Below are 20,405 nucleotides of genomic sequence, written 5' to 3'. Positions count from 1 at the left end.
CAGGTCCAAGTTCCCAGCACGCGCATTGGGACCGCAGCGCTGCCGGCCGCCCGATCCCGCGCTCTGCAAACCGTGCCGCGGCCCCCCAAGGAGGGTCACTCGCTCCTATTTGGGTCAGCCCTTTCCAGCAGCTACTGTGTGGCCGGCCTGGGGCCAGCGCCGCCCGGGGACCTGGCGGACCGCGCGGGGCGGAGGGAGCAGCGGAGCCAGGCTGGCAGCAGCGCGGTCGCTGGAAACTGAGGCCTCATGCGGGGACCCGGACAGAGCGGGAGCTCCGTTCCAGAAAGATTTATTGGCGCCCCCTATAACCCGGGCCGGTGCTTGGTGCTGGGCGCAGAGATGCATTGCGCCACGGCCCTGCTCGCGGAAGCTCCCGAGGGCCCGGAGTCGGCAGTGAGGGCTTCAGGGAGGAGGCAGCTAGAGCTGCGACCTGAAGGTGAGGTGAGGGTCATCCCTCCCGGCGAAGGGAGGAGTGGACCCATGGAAGGACAGGGGAGCAGCAGAGGCCAGGCTTCTGAGGGGCTGGAATGTCACACCCAGGAGTTAACCATTCAGCTGGTACTTGAGGACCTGGGAACTGACTTGGAGTGTGTCTCTCAGTGGACGCCAGCTAGAGTCAGGAAGATGGGAGTTGGCTGCTGAGGAACCTGGATACGGAATACACTGGAGTGAGCAGAACTGGGGGATGGGGCAGGGTCCCATAGCAGAAGTGAGGAAGTCTGGGGCCATTGCATTGACCCTGAGGGAGGAGGGCCCTACTCCAGAGCCTGTTTCCCTGTCCTCCCCACCCCATCTGTTTGCCTGAGGCTACAGCAAAAACAACGCAAAGAAGATACTCAATTGGCAGGAGATAAGCCCAGATAAGAGGCCGCCTTCCCCTGGAGGAGTGCAGGCGGGCAGCCTGGGAAGAGCCAGGAAGCTGGGAGAGGCCTTGAAGAGGTGCCAAGCCGACCCTGCTGCGAGCCCAGCCCCGCCCTCGAGCCCACACTGTGGGCTCTCTGCCACTTTTCGCTGGTCTTGAGGCATGGGACAGGTCCAGGCTGGCTGAAGACAGTCCACCACGGAGGGTCCAGGCCTGCCCTGCCCCCAGGTCAGGACGTCTTGACTTAGCTGTGGCCTGGCACACGAGAGATGGCTCCGGGCCTCAGTCTCCTCATCTGTAAAACAGGCATAACATCTCCCTCACAGGGATGAGGGGATGCTGGGTGGCCCAGCCCCTGCGTGTCTGTGACTGTCCACTTCCCTTCCCCCAGGGTCACAGGCAGGCCTACTGCCCACCTATCTCTGAAGACCCGGGTCCCCTGGTGTTGGGCAGGTTCTGAGCTGCCCTGCTCCACCCTGGCCGATCCATCACCTGATAGAGTCAACTGCCTGTTGGGGGCCCAGAGCAGCCCCGGCGGAAGATGCTAGGCGTTTGGGTCATATCAGGCCACAGGAAGGGGGGCAGGGAAGGCTTCCTGAAGCAGAGGCCTGAGCCTCAGCGAAGAGAGAACAGGGAGAGCCTCAGAGAGACGAAAGTCGTGGGGATGGGGGAACAGGAACAGTGGCTTGGGGGCAGAGGGCACAAGCAGAAGGCCACAGAAGCTCAGCAGACTCGGCAGGGCAAGCTCAGGTTCAACCCAGCAGCCCTTGGCTAGAGGGGTGACCTCAACCCCACCAAACGCCCAAAGCCCATTTTATAGATGAGGAAACTTAGGGCCCAGAGTCCTGTCACCCCAAATCACACTGCACACAGGGTCCCTGAAATCCACTTTTATTCATGTAAAAAAAATCCCCAAAGAATAGAGAAAAAAATGTGACTCCTATTTCCCGGAGCTCCAAGTCTCCAGCCAGCTCTCCCGGGGAAGGGAGGAGACACTGCTAGCTCGAGGGTGTGGGTGTCACGGGGTGCAAAGCCCTGACCAGGGCCCTAACCTAAGACTGAGGGCAGGAAGGAGGGGCCCCAGGAGGATGAAGGGAGTTAGCTGAGGTACTTGCCCCGGGTTTAAAAAAATAAAATTTCTAGATAAAAAGTTAAAAGAAAAAAAAAAAGCATTAGTGTCGTTGCCTCCTGCCCTCCACCCAGCGCCCACCCTGGCCCTGTGGCCACCTCGCTCAGCCAGTTCAGAGCTGCGTGTTCTCCTCCTGGCTCTCCGAGTCAGCGCCCGACAGGTGCCCACTGCTCCCGGGTGCGTGACCGTTGCTGGCACAGGCCACCAGAGGCCCGTCCCCCAGCCCCTCCGGCATCTCGCCCAGCAGGCTCCGGCGGATCTCCTGGGGGAGCCTCGCCCGCTGCTCCTGACACTCCTGGGCCAGCTGGGCCAGCAGCTGTGGGAGGAGGACGGGCATCACAGGCGAGGCCTGGCTGCCTTGCACCCCGTCTGCCCATCTGTTCGCCCATGGCCTCACCTTGGGCTCCTCTTCTGCCAGCTGTTGCAGGACCTGCTGCTGCCCAGCCACAAGACGGTCATGCCGCTGCTTCTGGGCCTCCTCCAGCTACAGGGGTGGGCAAGGTCTCAGCTGAGGGGCCCTGAGGGAAGGGCTAGAGCCTCGAGGCTCTGGCTGGGTATAGAAGTCAGGTGGGCGAGGCCAGGCGCAGTGGCTCACACCTATAATCCCAGCACTTTGGGAGGCTGAGGCGGGCAGATCACCTGAGGTCAGAAGTTCGAGACCACCGTGGCCAACATGGTGAAACCCCATCTCTACTAAAAATACAAAAATTAGCCGGGTGTGGTGACTGATGCCTGCAATCCCAGCTACTCAGGAGGCTGAGGCAAGAGAATTGCTTGAACCCAAGAGGCAGAGGTTGCAGTGAGCCAAGATTGCACCACTGCACTCCAGCCTGGGCGACAGAGCGAGACTCTGTCTCAAAGAAAAATAAAGAAGTCAGGTGGGCGAAGGCTCCCAGGGTGATGTATCAGGGTTGTGAGAGGACTGGGCCCAAGGACACCAAAGCCAGGGGCACTGGTACAAACAGTTGGCTTTGGGTATGATGTGGGTACCCCAGGGCTGTTGGGCACCTGAGAAAGGCTCTAGAAGAACCTTGAGGGCAATGTGGCACCAGGCCAGGCACGGAGACGGGTGTCTGATGAGTGAAGGAAGGGAGGTGGGGTAGGGTGGCCCGGGAGCCTGACTCACCCGACGGATGGAGTTGACTGACTCAGTGATGTGCCGACGGTTAATCTCCGTCAGTTCCCTGCACAGGAGCAACGCAGGATGGCTCGGGGCCCAGACACCTGCCCTGCCTCCCCAGTACCCAGATGGCCCCGGGCCCTCATGCCCTTACGCCTCCTTCTTATGCTTGTCCCTCGTCTTGGCCTCCGAGATGCTGTTATGGCGCTTTCTGTCCAGGATCTTCTGCAGCTCCTTCTTCTCCCTGGAGAAGCCAGCAGGGGAAGAGGAGGGGTCAGCGGCAGAAGCACAGACTCTGCCCTCCTTCTGGTACTAGAAGTCCCCAGCTCTTCCCATAGACAATCCTCGGCTTTCACCTCTCGTTCATCTCTTTCAGCCTCTTGAACTGAGTTGTGTTTGCATCAAGGGCGACCTCCCTGAGCCGCTGCAGAGCCTGTGGACACAGGGAGCCGACAGGTGACGCCGGGCTGATGACGGGTCTATCCAGGAGGCTTTCCCTGGCCACTGCAGGCCCCCTACCTGTCTCAGGTGTTCCAGTCTCCGCTGGGCCTCTGCGTCCACCTGGGCCTCTCGCAGCTCCAGCAGGCTCTGCACTTGTCTGTTCTGGAACTCCTGATACCGCTTTGCCTCGTCCTCCCCCTCTTTCGTGTCCTCCACATCAGCGGCCCCACCTCTGCGAGGAGAACCCCTCTGGGTGATCTTGGGTTCGTCACATGGACTGGGATGGGGAGGGTGTGTAGGGGGGCACATCCTGGCAAGCGATGGCAGACACCATCCCATGGGGCCAGGTCTGTTATGCAAACCAGGCCTGTTAGCTCCACCCAAGTGATGGGAGCCTGTTTGGGCAACAAGCTCCTCACGGACTTCAAAAGAGATGTCACTCCCTGGGGGACACAGGGATGCCTGGTGTGGAAAGCCTCCTCCGTCCTTGTACTGAACCCTCCTCCCTGGAGGTCAAGGAGCGGCTCTTGCCATCTCTCCATGCCCACCGACCCCCATGTTCACATCAGCGCACCCAGCACACATAGCACACAGGTGGCCCAGACACTCACAGGGCACCTGGCCGCGGGCGGCACCTGCCCTCAGCCTGTGCCTGAGCCAGGCCATCCAGCAGGCGGCGGGTGAGGGTGACTGCCTTCCGCTGATGCTTCTTGCGCAGCTCCCGCAGGTCTCGCTCTTGCCGGCTCCGGAGCTTGACCAGAGCCTTGTGACCTCGGAGCTCGTCCAGCGGGGTGGGGGCCACCTCTGGGAGCGGCAGAGCAAAGGTGGGTGGTGGGTGGGAGAACCTGCAAGGCAGCCCCCCGCCTCCAGGTATCCCTCCCCTACCTGAGAGGATGCTGGCGATGAGATCGTCGCGCTGCCCTGGGGAGCAGAGGCCCTGTGAGGAGCTGGACAGGGTGGTGGGGTGCCTCCCCGCAGCCCACCCCCGATCCAGGCTATTCCTTACCTGGGCTGCTGAGGGAGGTGCTGGTAGGGGAGGTGGTGGGGCCGGGGGGCCGGCGGGGGGAGGCATCCAGTGGGCTAGGGGTGGGGTTTGAGGACGGCTGAGACCCCAGCTGCTGAGACTGGGTGTCCTGGCACGCCTCTTGGCCAGCCTGAGCCTATAGGGAGGAAGGAGAATGCTCTTTCCAGAAATGTTCCCTCCAGACCCTTCTGTCCTCTACCACCTCCTGGGGCTCCTAGCACTCGTCAGCCTCGCTTAGTCCAAGCCACTGCTGGGCTGCTCTGTAACAGGAGGCTGTCTGCATGAGAAGAGCTATAAATCAAGCCTTTCTAGACCCCTTTTCCACATGGGCTGTGGGGAAGATAACAGAATGCCAGCCCACTGCATGTGCTCAGGAACTCCCAGATTGTTCTGGAAAGGCCTGGCCCAGCCCCAAGCCTCCTCTCCTCCCCTGCCCATGTCCCCCAGCCTTGCCTACAGTCGCTCATTTTCCTTGCTGCTCAGCTCCTGATTAAATCAACAGAGGACTCAACCGCAGAGTGGGCACCAGCCTCTCCGCTAACAGCTCCGGGCAGCCCTAATTGCAGTCATCTCTCCCCGCCCGCCTGCCGCAGGCCCCGGGGGGATTGGGTCTGGAAGCGCAGGTGAACCTCTGCGCCTGACCCCTCCCCACGGAAGCCACTGCCCTCCTCATGGCTCCCAGGACACCATGTCTGAACAGCTTCTGTGGCTTCGCACTGCCCTGACGAAGTGGCTGGGACCCCTGTACCCCTACTCCGAGCCTGCATGGAGCTGGAGGAATTCCAGCCCAGGTCTGACCTGAAGGCCTCCCGAATGCAAATGGGTGGTTTTCATCTCCTCAAAATCCCAGGGCTGCCAAGCCTACTGCACGAGAGAGACCAGAAGCCGCCTCCGCACATGGCCACAGCAGTCATGTCCAGCGGCCCCCTGGGTCACAGTGAGCCCTGCCCTGCCCTGCCCCAGGCTCACCTCACTCTCCCCAATGAGGGCGGCCAGCTGCCGGGCCCTCTGGTCCATCAGGCTGACGTGCTTAATGGGGTTGATCAGGGCCTCCGCGTAGTCTGGGGGGAGGCAGAAGGCCAGGGTCTCAGAGACAGAACCCCCAGGCCACCCCCACCCGCCACCTCTGGTCTCAATGAGGAATTCCTGAACTTGTCCTCGGATCTGTTCCCCACTCAGTCTGGGCCATCCAGCTTGGCCACTCCCAGGCCCTGGGGGTGGCCCTTGTCCCTCACACTCCCCGGCCAGGCCGGCCCCGCCCACCCCCAGCTCACCCTGGTGGTCGTCAGGAATGTAGTCCGAGGCTTCGGTGTAGATGAGCAGGGCTGGCAGGCAGAGCGGTTGGTTGGCCTCATTCCGCAGGCAGACGTAGTGGTACCCTGTGTGGGCAGGAAGGCAAGGTTGGGTTGCTGGGCCAGGCGGGAGCCCTACCCACTGCCCGCTGTGCTGCCCAGAGCCCACCAAGGCCTCACCGGAGCGGATGGCAGAGACAGGCAGGATCCGGTGCCCTACGAATTTACCCCCCTCCTCAAAGGCTGCGATGCGAAGTGAAGCCAGCGTGGGCAGCACCACCTGTAGGCCAGACTGGAGCTGAGCCGCGGGGCTGACCCTGGGCCACCGTGGCTAGCAGGCCACAACTAACCACAGCCATCAAAGCCTAACAGAGCAGACCTTCAGAAGAGCTGACCTACTGACCATCAGTCACCATCGCCACTAAGTTGATGGCTGACCCCACTTCATGTCCTGGCCTAATGGATGACTGCAGCCATCAGACCCTGAGGCAAGATGACAGGCAGCCAGGCCCCTCCAGGGCCCCCACAGACAGTTCTGGTCATCACCAATTTAGAAACGGGAGTGAGCCATGAGCAGGAAACCAAGAACACACGCGCCCAGGCTGGGAGCAGAGGCCGCGTCCATGTAGGGCCGTGTGGGGTGCGGAAGAGCGTATATGAGCTTGGGGTTGTGACCTCAGCTCCTGCCTCGGAGACAGGGCAGGCTGTGTCCACTCCTTGCAGGGGACAAAAGACGTCTAGCTGACACCCCCCAACCCCCATCTCACCTTCTCACCCTGGTCTCTTACCCTGAGGAAGGCAGGGAGCCTGACGCTCGGACAGGCAGGTCCTGGGGGACCCATGGCGCCCCCCACTTTCTGATCCCCAGTCGCCAACGGTGTGCCTGGTTCCTGTTCTCCCAGCTGAGAGCCAGGGTGGTCTGGGCTGGATCTGCCTGTGCCTGGACGGGTGCGGGGGCCAGGCTCACCTTGGGGAAGTCGAAGGGCTCCTCGTCCCACACGGGGTTGAACGAGTTCCCCTGAGAGGTCCGGGTGCGGTACTTGCGCCGCGTGTCAACAGGGAGGCCAAACATGTCCACCTCCACGTAGATGCCCACCTTCCTGTCGGACAGGAACTGCCCTGAGATCACCTGGGGGGTGGGCCAAGGAGGGTGAGGCGGATGCTGAGAGTCCTGCCCCCAGGACACCCCTGGCCTGAGCACCTCCCCAGGCCCCACCTTGACCCGCAAGGCATTGGCCACGATGCCATCCACGATGACCTCAGTGAAGGGGTCGAAGGACTTGTCCGGCCGCCGCATGAACTCCGGCTTGAGCAGGTACCCGCTGCGCCCATTGTACTCAAAAACGCCCGCGTTGAGCTGCATCGCCACATCTGGGATGCCATGGGCAAGTCGAGCAGGGCAGGGATCAGGCAGGACGGTGCCATGTGGGGAATGGGAGATCATCAGGTCAGATGGCATCCAAGGTCCAGGGTCAGGGGTGGGCTCAAATGGCAGCAGGGTCCAGATCCAGAACAGATCAGACAGGGGAGGGATCTGGCATCAGCCAAGGGCAGGAGGCGGGGTGAGTCGGGGGCTGGGTTCCCCTGGGATCTGGGATTAGACAGGGTCAGAGGTCCATTCAAGCAAGACCAGCAGGATCGTGGGTCAGAAGTCAGTAAGACTGAGGGCCGGGGTCAAGATGGAGGGGGCCAGGGCTCACCGAGGGTCTGGAAGTTCAGTGCAACAAGCTGGCACCCTACGTTCCAGAAGAGCTGGGGCATATAGTTGGAGGAGTCCACGCGGGTGCCCTTGGGGTAGATGCGGCTGAGCTGCTGCTTGTTGTATCTGAGGTTGGTGGTCAGGGGCCACACAGGTGCCAGGGCCCACCCTGTCAGCCTCCACCTCCAGCCTCAGCCAGGTGCTCCTGTGACCCCCCCCCACACCCAGCCTCCGTTTCTCAGCCTAGCCATGCCCCCTGAGACTGCCTGGACCTGCCCAAACCCCAGGCCAGGGTGCAGGAGGGCTGCCGGAGGGCCAGCACCCTGTGCAGGTGGCACATGTGGGGACAGAACATCAGAGCCGGCTTCCGAGGCCCCACCCTGGCCTGCCCGCCCACAGCACCTTCAAAGGATACTCCACAAACTCCATGGGGCTCTTGGTCAGTTGCTCCATGGCCTTGGTCTCCACGAAGGACGACATCTCGAAGCATTTGTTTCTCTCTTAGGGGTGAGCCAAGAAAGGGCGTCAGACCTGGCAGGGCTGAGCTGGGCAAGCTCCCATGCCTGCCACACACCCCTACTCACTTCGAGCAGCCTCAAAGGACTTGAACTTGACAGGCTCGATGTAGTTAACAAGCGTGGACATCTCCTCAGTGGCATTCACCTCGCTGCTGGCCGTGCCCTATGGGCCCCAACCCAGGGTCAGCAGTGCCATTCCCGCCACAGCTGGCCATTCCCTCACCTGCCCCCCATGAAGGAGGTGCTGACCCTCTTCCCACCACTATACACACACTGCTGGTGGTGCCGACAATCTTCTCCCTGGGGTCTCACTGATGCGCCCTGGACACCACCCAGCTCAAGCAATTTTCCTGCCTCAGCCTCCCAAGTAGCTGGGATTACAGGCGCCCGCCACCTTGCCCGACTAATTTATGTATTTTTAGTAGAGATGGGGTTTCACCATGTTGGCCAGGCTGGTCTTGAACCTCCCAACCTCAGGTGACTCGCCCACCTCAGCCTCCCAAAGTGCTGGGATTACAGGCATGAGTCACCTCGCCTGGCCCATATAGGTGTTACAATTATCATTACTTTTACTGAATCATTTGGGAGTAAATTATAGACATCATGACCCTTTACCCATAAATACTTCAGCATATATGGACATTCTCTTCTATAACTCCAATAATTAAATTCAGGAAACAAAACACTGACATATTATCTACATTATCTAATATGTAGTCCATCTTTAAATTTCACTAATTGCTCCAGTAATTGTCTTTATACCAATGCCTTTTTTTTTTGGAGACAGAGTCTCCCTTTGTAGCCCAGGCTGGAGTGCAATGGTGCAATCTCAGCTCACTGCATCAGCTCACTGCAACCTCCACCTCCCAGGTTCAAGGGATTCTCGTGCCTCAGCCTCCCGAGTAGCTGGGATCACAGGTGTGAGCCACCACGCCCAGCTCAGACTGATTTTTTCTGTACTACTCCTCACAGCTACTCAATGCTCCCCATGACAATGCTCCCGCCTCCTGCACCCCCTGGCCCTGCCCCAGGACCTTTGCACATGCTGTCCCCCCTTCCTGAGGTCTCCCTGCCCAGGGCAGACTCCCTGTCCTCTGCCAGTTCTGTACCCTAACTCGAACCTCCCGGGCCACCTCACCAGCAGAACTGTATGCTTGTTTCCATGCCTGATGACTGAAGACCCCTCCTCCCACCTTCACTCACACCCACACTGAGCCCCAGGAGGCAGGGGTGATGTCAGTCTTGTTGATGGTCAGACCAAGCCCCCTGGGAGGTAAATAGATGCTACCTCCCCCACCTGCCCACTCTGTGGGCCTGACCTCATCTGTAGTTGGCTTTTTGGGGTCTGTCTGTTCCTCCTCTTCCTCATCTTCCTCCTCATCCTCACGGTCAGCAGGTCCAAGAACATAGGGGCCCCGGTTCAGGCCCTCCTCGCCCAGAGACTTCTGAGGCTCCAGGCTGGGCTTCTCAAGCCCCACCTCCTCCCCATTGCTCAGGCCTGGGCAGCTATCAGAGCTGGGAGACCCTGCAGAGGACAGGGCTACAGAGTCAGGGGTCAGGACCACACAGCTGCTTAGGAAGCCTGGAGGGGTTTTTCCCAGTGTGTGCAGAGGTGACTCAGGGGGGGAATTCAAGGGGTACTCTCAGGGCAGTGTGGCTTGGGGAGAGGCCAAGAGGTCAGGGGTCAGGCGGTATTAAACCCAGTAGTGGTTGAGAGGGGTCATAGGTCAAAGGTAAAGGTCTGGAGTGATATTCAGCAGGGAGGTAGATAGGGTGGTTCAGTGGGGTGAGAAGTCAGGAAGTAGCGTACCACAGCCTTAATAGCAGGGTAAGGGATGACATAGAGGGGTTACAGGTCAGGGGTAAGTCACAGCCATGTCTAAGGAGGGGGCATAGTGAGGTGAATAGTCAGGGGTGAGAGGTCAGAGGTCAGCTGAAGTGATAACCAACTGGGCAGGTGGACTCAATGCGAGCTTAGGGGCCTGAGGTCACACCCAGTGTGGGATGTGGTTTACTGAGGTCAGAGGTCAGCCTTCAGAGCCATCACCGGGTTGTGGGAAGGCTCTGAGAGGTGAGAGGCTGAGGTTGGGAGTCAGGAGCTGGGGTGCAGCTCAGTGAGACGTGCACCTGAGGTCAGGGGTCAGAGGCCCCACACCAGCTGACAGGTGGTGAGGAGACAGGCCGGTTGTGGGAACAGGCGTGCAGCGAGGCAGGAGGATGGGCTGGGGGTCTGGGATGAAGTGTCACGGCGCCTGGAGCATGAGGCCAGAGGCTGGGTCAGGTCAGGGTGGCGGGCCGGGCTGGGGCCTACCAAGCTGCGGGGAGGAGGGCTCGGTGGCCGCGGAGCTCTCGCTCAGGGCAGAATTGCTCTGCTCCAGGGGCCGCTTGCGCCCGGCACTGTCTGGGCCACCTGCGCTGGGTCGGTGCCGCTTCTTGTTCTTCACCAGGATACGGCCCATCAGGTCCTGGGGGCTGGGCAGGGGAACGCCTGGGGCCAGCTGGGCAGGCATGGACGAGTCAGGGCCCTGGACCGGGTCCGCAGCACCCTGGCCCCCACGCCACCCCCCTCGCTCCGAGCCCCCATACCGGGTACTTGTCCAGAGGCTCAATGAGTAGCGCATCTCCAAAGATGGAGCGGCAGTATTCAGCCATCTTTGCCTGCTGCTTTGCCCTGTGGAACCGAGGTGAGAGGTCAGAGGTCCCCAGGGGAAGCTGGGGTCTACAGGACATGTCAGTGACAGTTCGCAGGGTTGGAGGTCCCTGAGCAGTCCAACAGTGCTGAGGTGGGAGGGCTGTCCCCGGGTCCATGGGGTTTCATGCCAGGGGCTTACTCACGAGTCCACGTGGTTCTCGAAGGAAAGGATGACGGGGTAGGGCGAGGTCTTGAAGGCAGTCTCGGCAATGGCCTCCAGCACGTCGCGCAGAGGCACCTCCGTGGTCATGGTGAAGCCGTGGGTAATGAAGGGTTCCTCCTCGGGCGGCCGTCCCTTCCACACGTCCAGCTCCACACAGCGGCAGCCCCATAGCAGTGCCTGGCGGTACATCTCCACCGACGAGGTCCCAGCCAGCTGCCCCGCTGGGGGCGACGCTCCGTCACCAAGGCCGCCCACCAGCCCAGCTCCTCACCACCCCGGCCCCACCTGGAACCAGGCCATGCTGGACTTGCAGAGGGCTCTCCGTCTCTCAGATGGATACCCACCACCTGTCCATCCCACCAGCATGAGCTGGGGAGTCATCCCTGAGACTCACTATAGCTCCCCACTGCCTCAACAATCCCTCCCTCTCCTCACTCCCTCCGCCCACCTCAGCCCTGGCACAGCTCACACCACCTCCTGTGTGGAAGACTCCAGGCCTCCCTGCCTCCAATCCAATCTCTTTTTTTTTTTTTGAGACGGAATCTCGCTCTGTCACCCAGGCTGGAGTGCGGTGGCACGACCTCGGCTCACTGCAACCTCTGCCTCCCTGGTTCAAGCGATTCTCCTGCCTCAGCCTCCCAAGTAGCTGGGATTACAGCTGCCCACCACCATGCCTGGCTAATTTTTGTATTTTTAGTAGAGACGGGGTTTCACCATGTTGGCCAGGCTGGTCTCGAACTCCTGACCTCAGGTGATCCACACGCCTCAGCCTCTCAAAGTTCTGGGATTACAGGCGTGAACCACTGTGCCTGGCCTCAATCCAATCTCTATAGAGCAGCTGGCATCATCCTTCTAAAAACATATCATATCAGGTCACATCACCTCTTCTGCTTCACCCTCCAAAAAGCCTCTCCCTCCCGCTCAGGATGAATCCAAGTACCTCTAGGCCCCTGGGCTTAGCCCTGCCTTGCTCTCCCTCTCTTAGCAGGCACCTATCTCCAGCACTCTGCACCCTGCCCCACCAGCTTCCTTTCTGCTTTTTTATTATTTATTTAATTTTTTTTTTAGAAAGGGTCTCACTCTGTCACTCAGGCTGGAGTGCAGTGGTGCAATCACAGCTTACTCCTGCCTCAGCCTTCCCAGAACCAAGCAATACTCCCACTTCAGCCTCCCAAGCAGCTGGGACCACAGACATGCGCCACTATGCCCAGCTAATTTTTTAAAAATTATTTGTAGAGATGGGATCATGCTATGTTGCCCAGACTGGTCTCAAAACCTGGGCTCAAGTGATCTGCCTGCTTTAGCCTCCCAAAGTTCTGGGATTACAGGCATGAGTCACCGCACCCAACCCCCTTCCAGCCTCTTAAAAGCACCCTGCAGGCTGGGCGCGGTGGCTCATGCCTATAATCTCAGCACTTTGGGAGGGCGAGGCGGGCGGATCACCTAAGGTCGAGAGTTTGAGACCAGCCTGACCAACATGGAGAAACCCCATCTCTACTAAAAACACAAAATTAGCCGGGAGTGGTGGCGCATGCCTGTAATCCCAGCTACTCGGGAGGCTGAGGCAGGAGAATCGCTTGAACCGGGGAGGCGGAGGTTGCGGTGAGCCGAGATCGTGCCATTGCACTCCAACCTGGGCAACAAGAGCGAAACTCTGTCTCAAAAAAAAAAAAAAAAAAAAGCACCCTGCAGCCTCTCCTGCTGCAGGCCCTAACACAAGCTGTTCCAGCCCTTCCCTGGGAAAGCCACCATGAGGCCCTACTGCTCAGGGCTGGCTGCCTGTTCCCTGCCTGCATCCCCAGCACTGGCCGATGAATGAGCAAATGGGCCAAAAGGACTGTGCCCCAGGAGGAGTGGGGCTGTGCAAGGGTCACAGGGCAGAGGTCACGGGCGCCACCCTTGCTCCCCGCTCACCAGTGAGATAGGTGTTATGCGAGGAGTTGATGAAGTAGGCACTCAACGGCTGGGTCATGTCCGCGCTCAGATCCAGGGCTTCCAGGGGCAGGATGCCATTCTCCTCGCCTCCCAGGTAGCGGCTAAAGCCCTCCATGGACATCTGGTCTGGGGTGGGAGGGGATCAGCAGGGTCAGCTGGGGTCCCAACCTGCCCCCACCCACATGCACCCCGGCCAGCTCACCTCGCTCCAGAAACTGCTGGTTGGGCTCATACTTTTCGATGAGCAGCCGGGCCTGGGAGGGCCGCAGGGGCGGGTACAGCACTTCGTTGAGTCTTGGGTCGCGTTGCTTCTGGTTGATGAAGTCCATGAGCTGCTCCAGCGTCAGGTATGGCTTGCCCTTGGCGCCTCTGGAGGGGACAGGAAGCTGGGTCAGGACGGAGCCTCGCAGGGCTCCCACCCCCTCGCCAAGCCCTTGCCCTGGGCATGGGAGTCAGAAGGCCTGCCCCTGGATCTGGCACCCAGTGAGTGGGACTCTGGGTGAGTCATGGCCAACCTCTGGGCCTCAGTTTCCCCCTTTACTCTCCTGACTACTCAGGATTGTCAAGGCAGCAGACTAGTGGGCACTGGCAATAGCCGGGGCTTAGGAGCTGCCAAGTGGTCAGCCCACCACCCCTTGCTTCCAGACCTCACAACATGCCTGAGCCTTGGACCCCATTGCACAGTGGGCTGATTAAACCAACCCTGGCACAGGGTTAGCCCAGAGCTGCCTGTAACTGAGGGGCAGAAATGGCGGCTCTGGGCCAGGCGCGGTGGCTCACGCTTGTAATCCCAGCACTTTGGGAGGCCGAGGCGGGCGATCACGAGGTCAGGAGATCAAGACCATGGTGAAACCCCGTCTCTACTAAAAATACAAAAAATTAGCCGGGCGTAGTGGCGGGCGCCTGTAGTCCCAGCTACTCGGAGAGGCTGAGGCAGGAGAATGGCGTGAACCCGGGAGGCGGAGTTTGCAGTGAGCCGAGATTGCGCCACTGCACTCCAGCCTGGGCGACAGAGCGAGACTCCGTCTCAAAAAAAAAAAAAAGAAGAAATGGCGGCTCTGAGCACAGGCACATCATCGACAGGTTCTCCCTGGGCACCCCTCCGCCCCCCGGCGCTCCAGGACCCGGCCCACCAGTTTCCCCTCTCCCCATTGAGCTAGAGGCACGCTAAGCAGAAACTAAACACAGAGCACAGGGGCTGTGAGGCAGGCCGGGCCCACTCACATCTCCAGCAGGATCTTGTCAATGTCTGGCCGCAGACACAGCTTGTTCAGGAACCGCTCAAAGATTTCCAAGGAAAACTCATCGGGCCGGATGGACTCACTCTGGAGGTCGAGGAATGTGGGGTGAGAAGCCGGGGCGGCCCGCCCCGGAAGGGTGGGTGCCCACCACGACACCCCACCCTGCCCCTGTCCCCACCCCACACACCCGATTGAATTTGAGGCCACAGGATTCCAACGCAGTCTCCACCCGCTTCTTGTCTGCTGAGAACATCTTCAGGATGCTGATGCGGGCAGGAGGGGTTCAGGGTCAGTGGAGGACAAAGGTCACCAAGGTCAGGGCAGGAGGAAGGTGCTGGGGGAAGGGGTGCTCACTTCTTGACGGGGATCCGACCATCCTGGTTCACCTGCAGCTTCAGCTTCGTGTACCTGGTAAGGCGGATGAAGAGGTCACACCCTGAAAACGGCCACGTGAACCCCCCGGCTCCCCCTCGGGTGGCCTGGGGCTCACGCTTTGCGCAGGAAGGTGTTCCGGGAGGCGTTCTGAGCCAGGATGTTCATAGCCAGCTTGAACAGCTCCTCAGACCAGACCTGGGGGGCCAGTATACACGGGGAGGCGGTGAGTGGGGGACAGAGGGGCTGCCCAGCCACAACCCAGGTCCACAACTGTCTCTGGTACACAGTAGGTCACAGAGCAGCCTAGAACACAGCAGGTGTTCGGTAAGTGATGGCCAACTCACGGAATAAGACAGTGACTCCCCCCTCGTCCCCTTGGTGCCAGCCCACCTTGGCTGTGTCATCCTGCACAGCCATGAAGTTCAAGAACACTGTGTTCACCGGGTCTGGCCCAGACACCACCGTCATCAGCTTCTCTTCCAGCCGGGCATCGGGACCCCCAAAGCCCAGAACTTCCCGGATCTTGGGGTCCTGAGTAGGTGACAGAGAAGGGTGAGGAGGGGGCTCCCAGGCCTCACAGCCTCACTGTGGTCCTCACTCCCAGGCTCCATCACTCACCTTGGGCAGGCGGGCGTACCGGCCTGTCCGTGTGTCCCTGATGGAACTGATGTCCAGTGTGTCTACCTCCTGGGGGGAACCAGATGCCGGGCTGGGTATGAGAGGCTGCAGGGTGATAGCCAGGAGCCTCCAAGCTCCCTACCCAGGCCAGGGAGTGACCAGCCCCTGGCTATAGCCCCAGCCTCAGCTCCTGCCCTGAGCACTTCCTGTCTGGGCAGCAGTGGGAGAGGTCAGCCTGCAGCCGGGCCCCACCCCCACGGGCAGGGCAGCGGTCTGGGACGGGGGTCCTTGGCCTGAGCGAGCTGCACCAGCGGCCACCCTCACCATGTTGGGGCCCGTCCAGTACAAGAAGAAGCCATTGGGGTCCACACGCAGGGTCACCAGGTTCCGACTGGAGGTCTCCTGGGGACAGCACAGGGCAGCAGGGGTCAGGAAGTGAAGGCTGTGGTGCAGGCCTGGCCCCGGGGGCCCTCCCATCATGCACCCCAGAGTTCCTGCCCATGAGCTAAGACGAAACCTCATCCAGTCCACAGGTCGTGTGTGGCTGCCTGTGGCCCTCAGAACAAAGCCAAGGTCCTAGGTGTGACATTCAGTGTCACACCTACCCCAACGCCTCTTCCCAGCCTCACCTCCCTCTGGCCCTAGGATTCTACCTGACCTTTCCCAGGGCTTTGTCTCATGTTCCCTTCGCCAGGACACCTTGCCCTTCCTTCTCCACCCGTGAAATCTGACCCACCCCCTGGAAGGGGTCCTCAGCCCCCATCCTGGGCTCAGTTTCCCCAGAAGTGCTGAGAGCTCTGTGACAGTGGCAGCCCCCCAATTCACCCCACTACAGAATGTTTAAGGCATGAAAGTGAGAAGTCTGACTCCCACTGCCCTTCTGCATCCCTTGGGACACCACGATGGCCCCTTGGTCTGCCTCAAAGCTCATTATCCACCTTACCACATCTACCGGGGTCCTTACAGCCTCAAAGCTCATCCCCATCTTATAGAAGAACAGTCCCCCTAGAAGGGGACTTGCCCTACTCTCAGGACCGGGCAGTGAGCTCTTCCTCTCTCAAACAGCCGTGCAGCTGGCAGGGGGCAGGGAAGTGCATGCCAGCCCCATTTTCTGAGAAGGGCCCGGTCCCTGGCACACTCCCAGGGCCACCTCGTGTGACTCAGGACCAGCAGCCAGAGGGGCTGTCCTCCAGGGCTTAGACTCGGCCAGGGCCAGAGTGACCAAGTGACTACAGGTAGAACCCTCCTATTCCAGGTTCTTCCAGACAGAAAAAGATCCCACCTCATGTTGGGTGCCACCCCCAAAATGCTGCTCAGTGTCTGGTGGACAATATTATTATTATCAATACATCTCATGTACGCACACCGCCCCTACTGCACACCAGGTACAGTTCTATGCACCTAGCATCTTCGAGCACACGAAGGCCTCCTAACCAGCCTAAGAGGCATGTGCTGTTGTCACTCCCATTTTACAGATGAGGACACTGAGTTACAGGGACACTTCGTAGCCTGCCCGAGGTCACTGGAGCCAGGACCTGCTTGCAGGCAGTGTGGTTGCAGTGTCCTGTGACCTGGGAAGCAGGGAGCGGAGACTTCTGCCAGGCTCCCAGCTCCTGGCCTCAGCCACACCCCACTGTGGGGCCTGGGATAAGTCTCTGCTTTCCAGATCTGGGTTTCCTCTTCTGGAGAATGGGGATTGCACCAGCCCCACCCATGGCAGGCTTTGCTTACAAAAGATGGGCATTCATCTGGGAACAGAAGGGGCAGAAGGCCCCCAAAATTTGGAGATGCATGGGCCTCTCCCCACTTCAGTGTGCTGACACCCAGCCCCGGCCCCTCTCGGGATTCCCAACCCTACCCTGGGCCTGAGGCCCCCGAATGGTGTGCAGAGAGGGGAGTCTATGGGTACTGCCCCTAATGTTTCCCTCCCACCTCTCCCCAGGGGTCTGGACCTCAAAGGCAGCCCAGGCCCCCTGCTCTCCTGCCCCAAGCCTCTGTCAGCACCCCCTACCCCACCCCCAGGGCCCTCTCCCTGTTCCCACTTCCTTATTTGGGTTTATCACAGTGGAAGGAAAAGAAGAAACTTTTCCCTTCAGGCCAGCCTGGGGGGAGGGGTCTCCCCCGGCCCCTGGGGCACCCAGGCACCCCTCCTCGCACACCTGCCACTTCAGGCCACGCCCCCATCTCCTCCCCCCAGCTCCCACGCCTACCCCGGGGCCCCACCCAGCCGGAAAAGAGCCCAGAGTCTTCCAGGCCCGTGGCCTGACTGGGAAGGAGCCGCGAGGAAGCTCAGGCCGGCCGGGTGGAGGCCCTGGGGAAGGAGGGGGCCCAGGGGGCAGAAGAGGGGACCCAGGATGGGGATGGGCAGCCGAAGGTGGGGACACAGGCATTTGGGAAGCACCAGGGGCAGGACAGGGAAAGGGGGACCAGGATGTATTGGGGTTCAAGGTCCCAAGCCTGAGGAGTGGGGAGCAAAGTTCCCCGGGGGTGGAGGAACTTGGGGGGCAAAGTCTCCACTAGGGTGTGACTGGGTGCTCCCATCTGAGCAGGGAGCTGGGCTGGGATCCAGAAGCAGGGCGAAGGGGTGCCAACCAGAACAGGGGGAAAAATGATGAATGGACGAGGACTGTTCAGGCAGGGCACCGGGGAGAGTAGGGGTGCCCTGGCACACACCCAGAATGAGGATGCCCCGAGCCAGCCTGGAGGTCAGGGTCCTGTAGCCGGGGAGTCTAGTGCTGGGCAGGGGTCTGGGGAACAGGCCAGGATCGGGGAACCAGAATTAGTCTGGCAGGGAGCAGTGGGAAGAACGAATAGAAAACGGGGGGACGGGGTTTACTGGGGTTCAAAGTCTCTGCGCCAAGAAGTGGAGCCAAATTTTCCAGAGCTGAGGGACTGGGAGTTGGGGGGACAAAGTCTTCATTACGGAGACGATCGGGGACTTAAGTTTCCGGGGCGCCGCCAGGCTGGGATGAGGGTGGCGCCACAGGCAGGCGAGGCTGGGGTGGGGGTCCCCAGCGTCTGGTCGAGCTTGACTGAAAGAGTCCCGGGATCTGGGCGGAGCAGGGGCCCGCGCGCTTACCTCGTCCCATTTGATGAACTTACTCCCGCGCCGCAGGGTCTCCACCACGGTGGGCGGCTCCAGCTGCAGCGCGTGGACGCCGGGCTGGGCGCCCGCCATGGCCGGGCCAGGGGCGGGTCGGGGACCCACGGAGCCCTGACGGGGACCGACGGCGCCGCTGCTCCCACCGCGCGGCCCGCTCCGGCCCCGTGGCGTCAGTGCCCGCCCGCCCGCCAGTCTGTCCCGGACCGACCAGAGCCTCGGCGGGGCCCGGGCGGGGCGGGGACGGGGCGGGGCCTCCCGAGCTCCGCCCCCTCCCACCGCGTCGGACCCGCCCGCCCCGCGTCGGCTCCCCCTGGCGGCCGGGCCGGCGACTGCAGCCTGGGCGGGGATTGGGGCAGGGGCACGCGGACGGGTCGGGGGCTTTGCTGCGGGGCTCAGCAGGACCTGATTCTTCAGGACTGTGGTGGAAGGAGGGCGCTGGGGGCCGAAGTGGCTGTTGGGGAGCAGCTGGAGGGACTGGGTGTAGAGGGCGCTGCTTAAGGCGGTCCGGGATCAGCCCACTGAGGTTTCTGAGCGACGGGGGCTGCAGTACCAGTGGAGAGCTGGACTTGGGCCGGGGGTCGCCGCAGAGCCCTGTCGCCCACCCTCTTCTGCCGCACTTAGCTGAATGCAGGAAAAGCTTCTCCCGCCCCCCTCTGCCCTGGCTTCGCCTCACCCACTCTTATGCTGCGCGGTCCCCCCTCCCTGGGAGCACTTAGCCTGCTAATGGACCTGCCGCGGGCAGGCACCCCTCCCCCGTCCCTAGCCCAGGGAGGCCGGGCGCCTGCCACCTCCTTTGAGGACCCAAGCATCCTGGTCTTCGAGAGTAGGCCCTAGAACAGCCCCCTTGTTGTTGCCGCAGACTCCCATGACTGGAGCCTGACTGTGAGCCTCTTGGCTGGGAACCGCGGGGGGGACGCTGTTGTCTGCCCAGAGGGGTCAGAAGATTTGTGGGTGTCCCCAGACAGGAGGGTTGAGGAGGGGCTCTGCAGTGCCTGGCCCACAGCAGGTGCCCTGAAATCTGCGTTCCAGAGATGGGAGCGGGGAAGGCGCATGGGCAATGGGATGGGTGGGGGCTGCAGCCCCTCCCGCAGGGCTTAGCTGGTGGGGGGGGGGGTTCCTGCCTGGGGGCCCCTGTGGGAGCCCCCCCAATACAGAGGCAGTAACAGCAGCAGGTTTAAAGTAGAACTCATCCAGAGGGGCCAGCCAAGTCACCTAGAAACCCAGAAAGAGATGCAGCTGGCTCTGGGGGAGGAGGGGTCAGCGGAGGAGGAGCTCCCCTGCAGGCCCCTTTGCCCCAGGCTCTGAGACCCCCACAAGGAGCCCTGCCTGGCCCTGGCCTTCCTCCACACCCCGCCAAGTTCTCCATCAACTCTAACCTGGCGGATCTCCTCGCTGTCAGCCCTGGCCCTGTGGGGTGTGATTATGATCTCCACTTGAGGCCCAGAGAGGGGAAGGGACTTGCCCAAGGTCACACAGCTTCTTAGGAGAATTTCAACCCTCCGACTTCCTGAGGCCCAGGAGCCTCTAGACCTCATTGGGAAAACAGAACCATACAAGGTAGAGCTTGGCCTCTGCCCTCACAGGCTGGAGTTCAAGTCCAGCTCTTGCTAGCAGCCTCTTGCTAGTGGCAGAACCTAGTCTCTCTAGGTGCCTCCGTCACCTTGTCCAGAACCTAAAGATTGTTGTATACATAAGCAAATGGGTGGGAGATGCCAAATTGACATGAGTGGCTGGAAGCTGTGGGTATACCAGGGAGTGAGGAAAGGGCATAGGTCAACTCTGGGGCAGTGGAACCTCCAGCCTGTGCCAGGGCTAGCAAAGCCTGGAGCCAAGGCCTGAGCTTAGGGGATCTGAGCTGTGGGCCCTAGGCCTTGGGCTAGAGAACCATTGGGCAGCAGCTCCTTGGGGAAAAAAACAGGATAGGCACCTGTTTAAGCCTCTCTCCTCCCCCCAACCCTGTGTCTCCGGAGGCCAGGGCAGCCCCCATTACAGGGCTCCTTCCTTCCCAGACACTTTCTTCCATCCTTGGTAATGGTAATAGGGTTTCTCATCAGGCAGTAATGGTGAAGGCAGGCAGCCTTTCCGGACTCTACCGTTGATTAAAGGAGCGGTCTTGACCCACAGGACCCTCCCCAGAGCCTCTGCTTCAAGGATGCACTCTAATGGAGGGGGGCTGGGGCCCTGGAAGGGGTA

General features: G+C 60.9%; 1 protein-coding gene across 2 annotated transcripts; it reads right to left on the bottom strand.

Moving 5' to 3' along the window:
* Positions 1 to 273: 273 nt before the first annotated feature.
* PLCB3 (phospholipase C beta 3) lies at positions 274 to 18,411 on the bottom strand. 2 transcript variants are annotated; one of them, XM_032153209.2, is made up of 32 exons: positions 18,189 to 18,411; positions 15,434 to 15,511; positions 15,110 to 15,178; positions 14,882 to 15,022; positions 14,607 to 14,686; positions 14,471 to 14,524; positions 14,304 to 14,379; positions 14,100 to 14,200; positions 13,078 to 13,244; positions 12,855 to 13,001; positions 10,921 to 11,161; positions 10,672 to 10,756; positions 10,397 to 10,583; positions 9,405 to 9,610; positions 8,152 to 8,248; positions 7,983 to 8,067; positions 7,569 to 7,693; positions 7,085 to 7,239; positions 6,836 to 6,997; positions 6,049 to 6,148; positions 5,851 to 5,955; positions 5,546 to 5,637; positions 4,559 to 4,712; positions 4,438 to 4,473; positions 4,164 to 4,356; positions 3,631 to 3,784; positions 3,468 to 3,544; positions 3,266 to 3,355; positions 3,118 to 3,175; positions 2,389 to 2,475; positions 2,090 to 2,307; positions 274 to 1,157 (listed from the first exon to the last, which is right to left on the bottom strand). In XM_032153209.2, exons 1-31 carry the CDS (start codon positions 18,285 to 18,287, stop codon positions 2,104 to 2,106), a joined length of 3,705 nt encoding a protein of 1,234 aa, XP_032009100.1. In that variant the 5' UTR covers positions 18,288 to 18,411; the 3' UTR covers positions 274 to 1,157; positions 2,090 to 2,103. The 2 variants fall into 2 exon arrangements, with proteins under 2 accessions (XP_032009100.1, XP_032009099.1); XM_032153208.3 differs by lacking the exon at positions 274 to 1,157 and having other exon boundaries at positions 1,738 to 2,307.
* Between the last annotated feature and the right edge of the window lie 1,994 nt (positions 18,412 to 20,405).

This window comes from Hylobates moloch, unplaced genomic scaffold (assembly GCF_009828535.3).
Source record: "Hylobates moloch isolate HMO894 unplaced genomic scaffold, HMol_V3 SCAFFOLD_5, whole genome shotgun sequence".
Lineage (NCBI taxonomy): Eukaryota > Metazoa > Chordata > Mammalia > Primates > Hylobatidae > Hylobates > Hylobates moloch.
The sequence above is the reverse complement of the archived record's forward strand: the minus strand, read 5'-3'. Positions and strand labels throughout refer to the sequence as shown.

What these genes read in the sequence shown, in the direction of transcription:
- PLCB3 (XM_032153209.2), bottom strand. Translation starts at nt 18,287, where the DNA reads ATGGCGGGCGCCCAGCCCGGCGTCCACGCGCTGCAGCTGGAGCCGCCC. An exon ending in GGTACGCCCGCCTGCCCAAG is followed by an intron (nt 15,023 to 15,109) that starts GTGAGTGATGGA and finishes TCACCTACTCAG; the next exon opens with GACCCCAAGATCCGGGAAGT. An exon ending in GACTGGAACACCTGAGACAG is followed by an intron (nt 3,545 to 3,630) that starts GTAGGGGGCCTG and finishes CTGTGTCCACAG; the next exon opens with GCTCTGCAGCGGCTCAGGGA.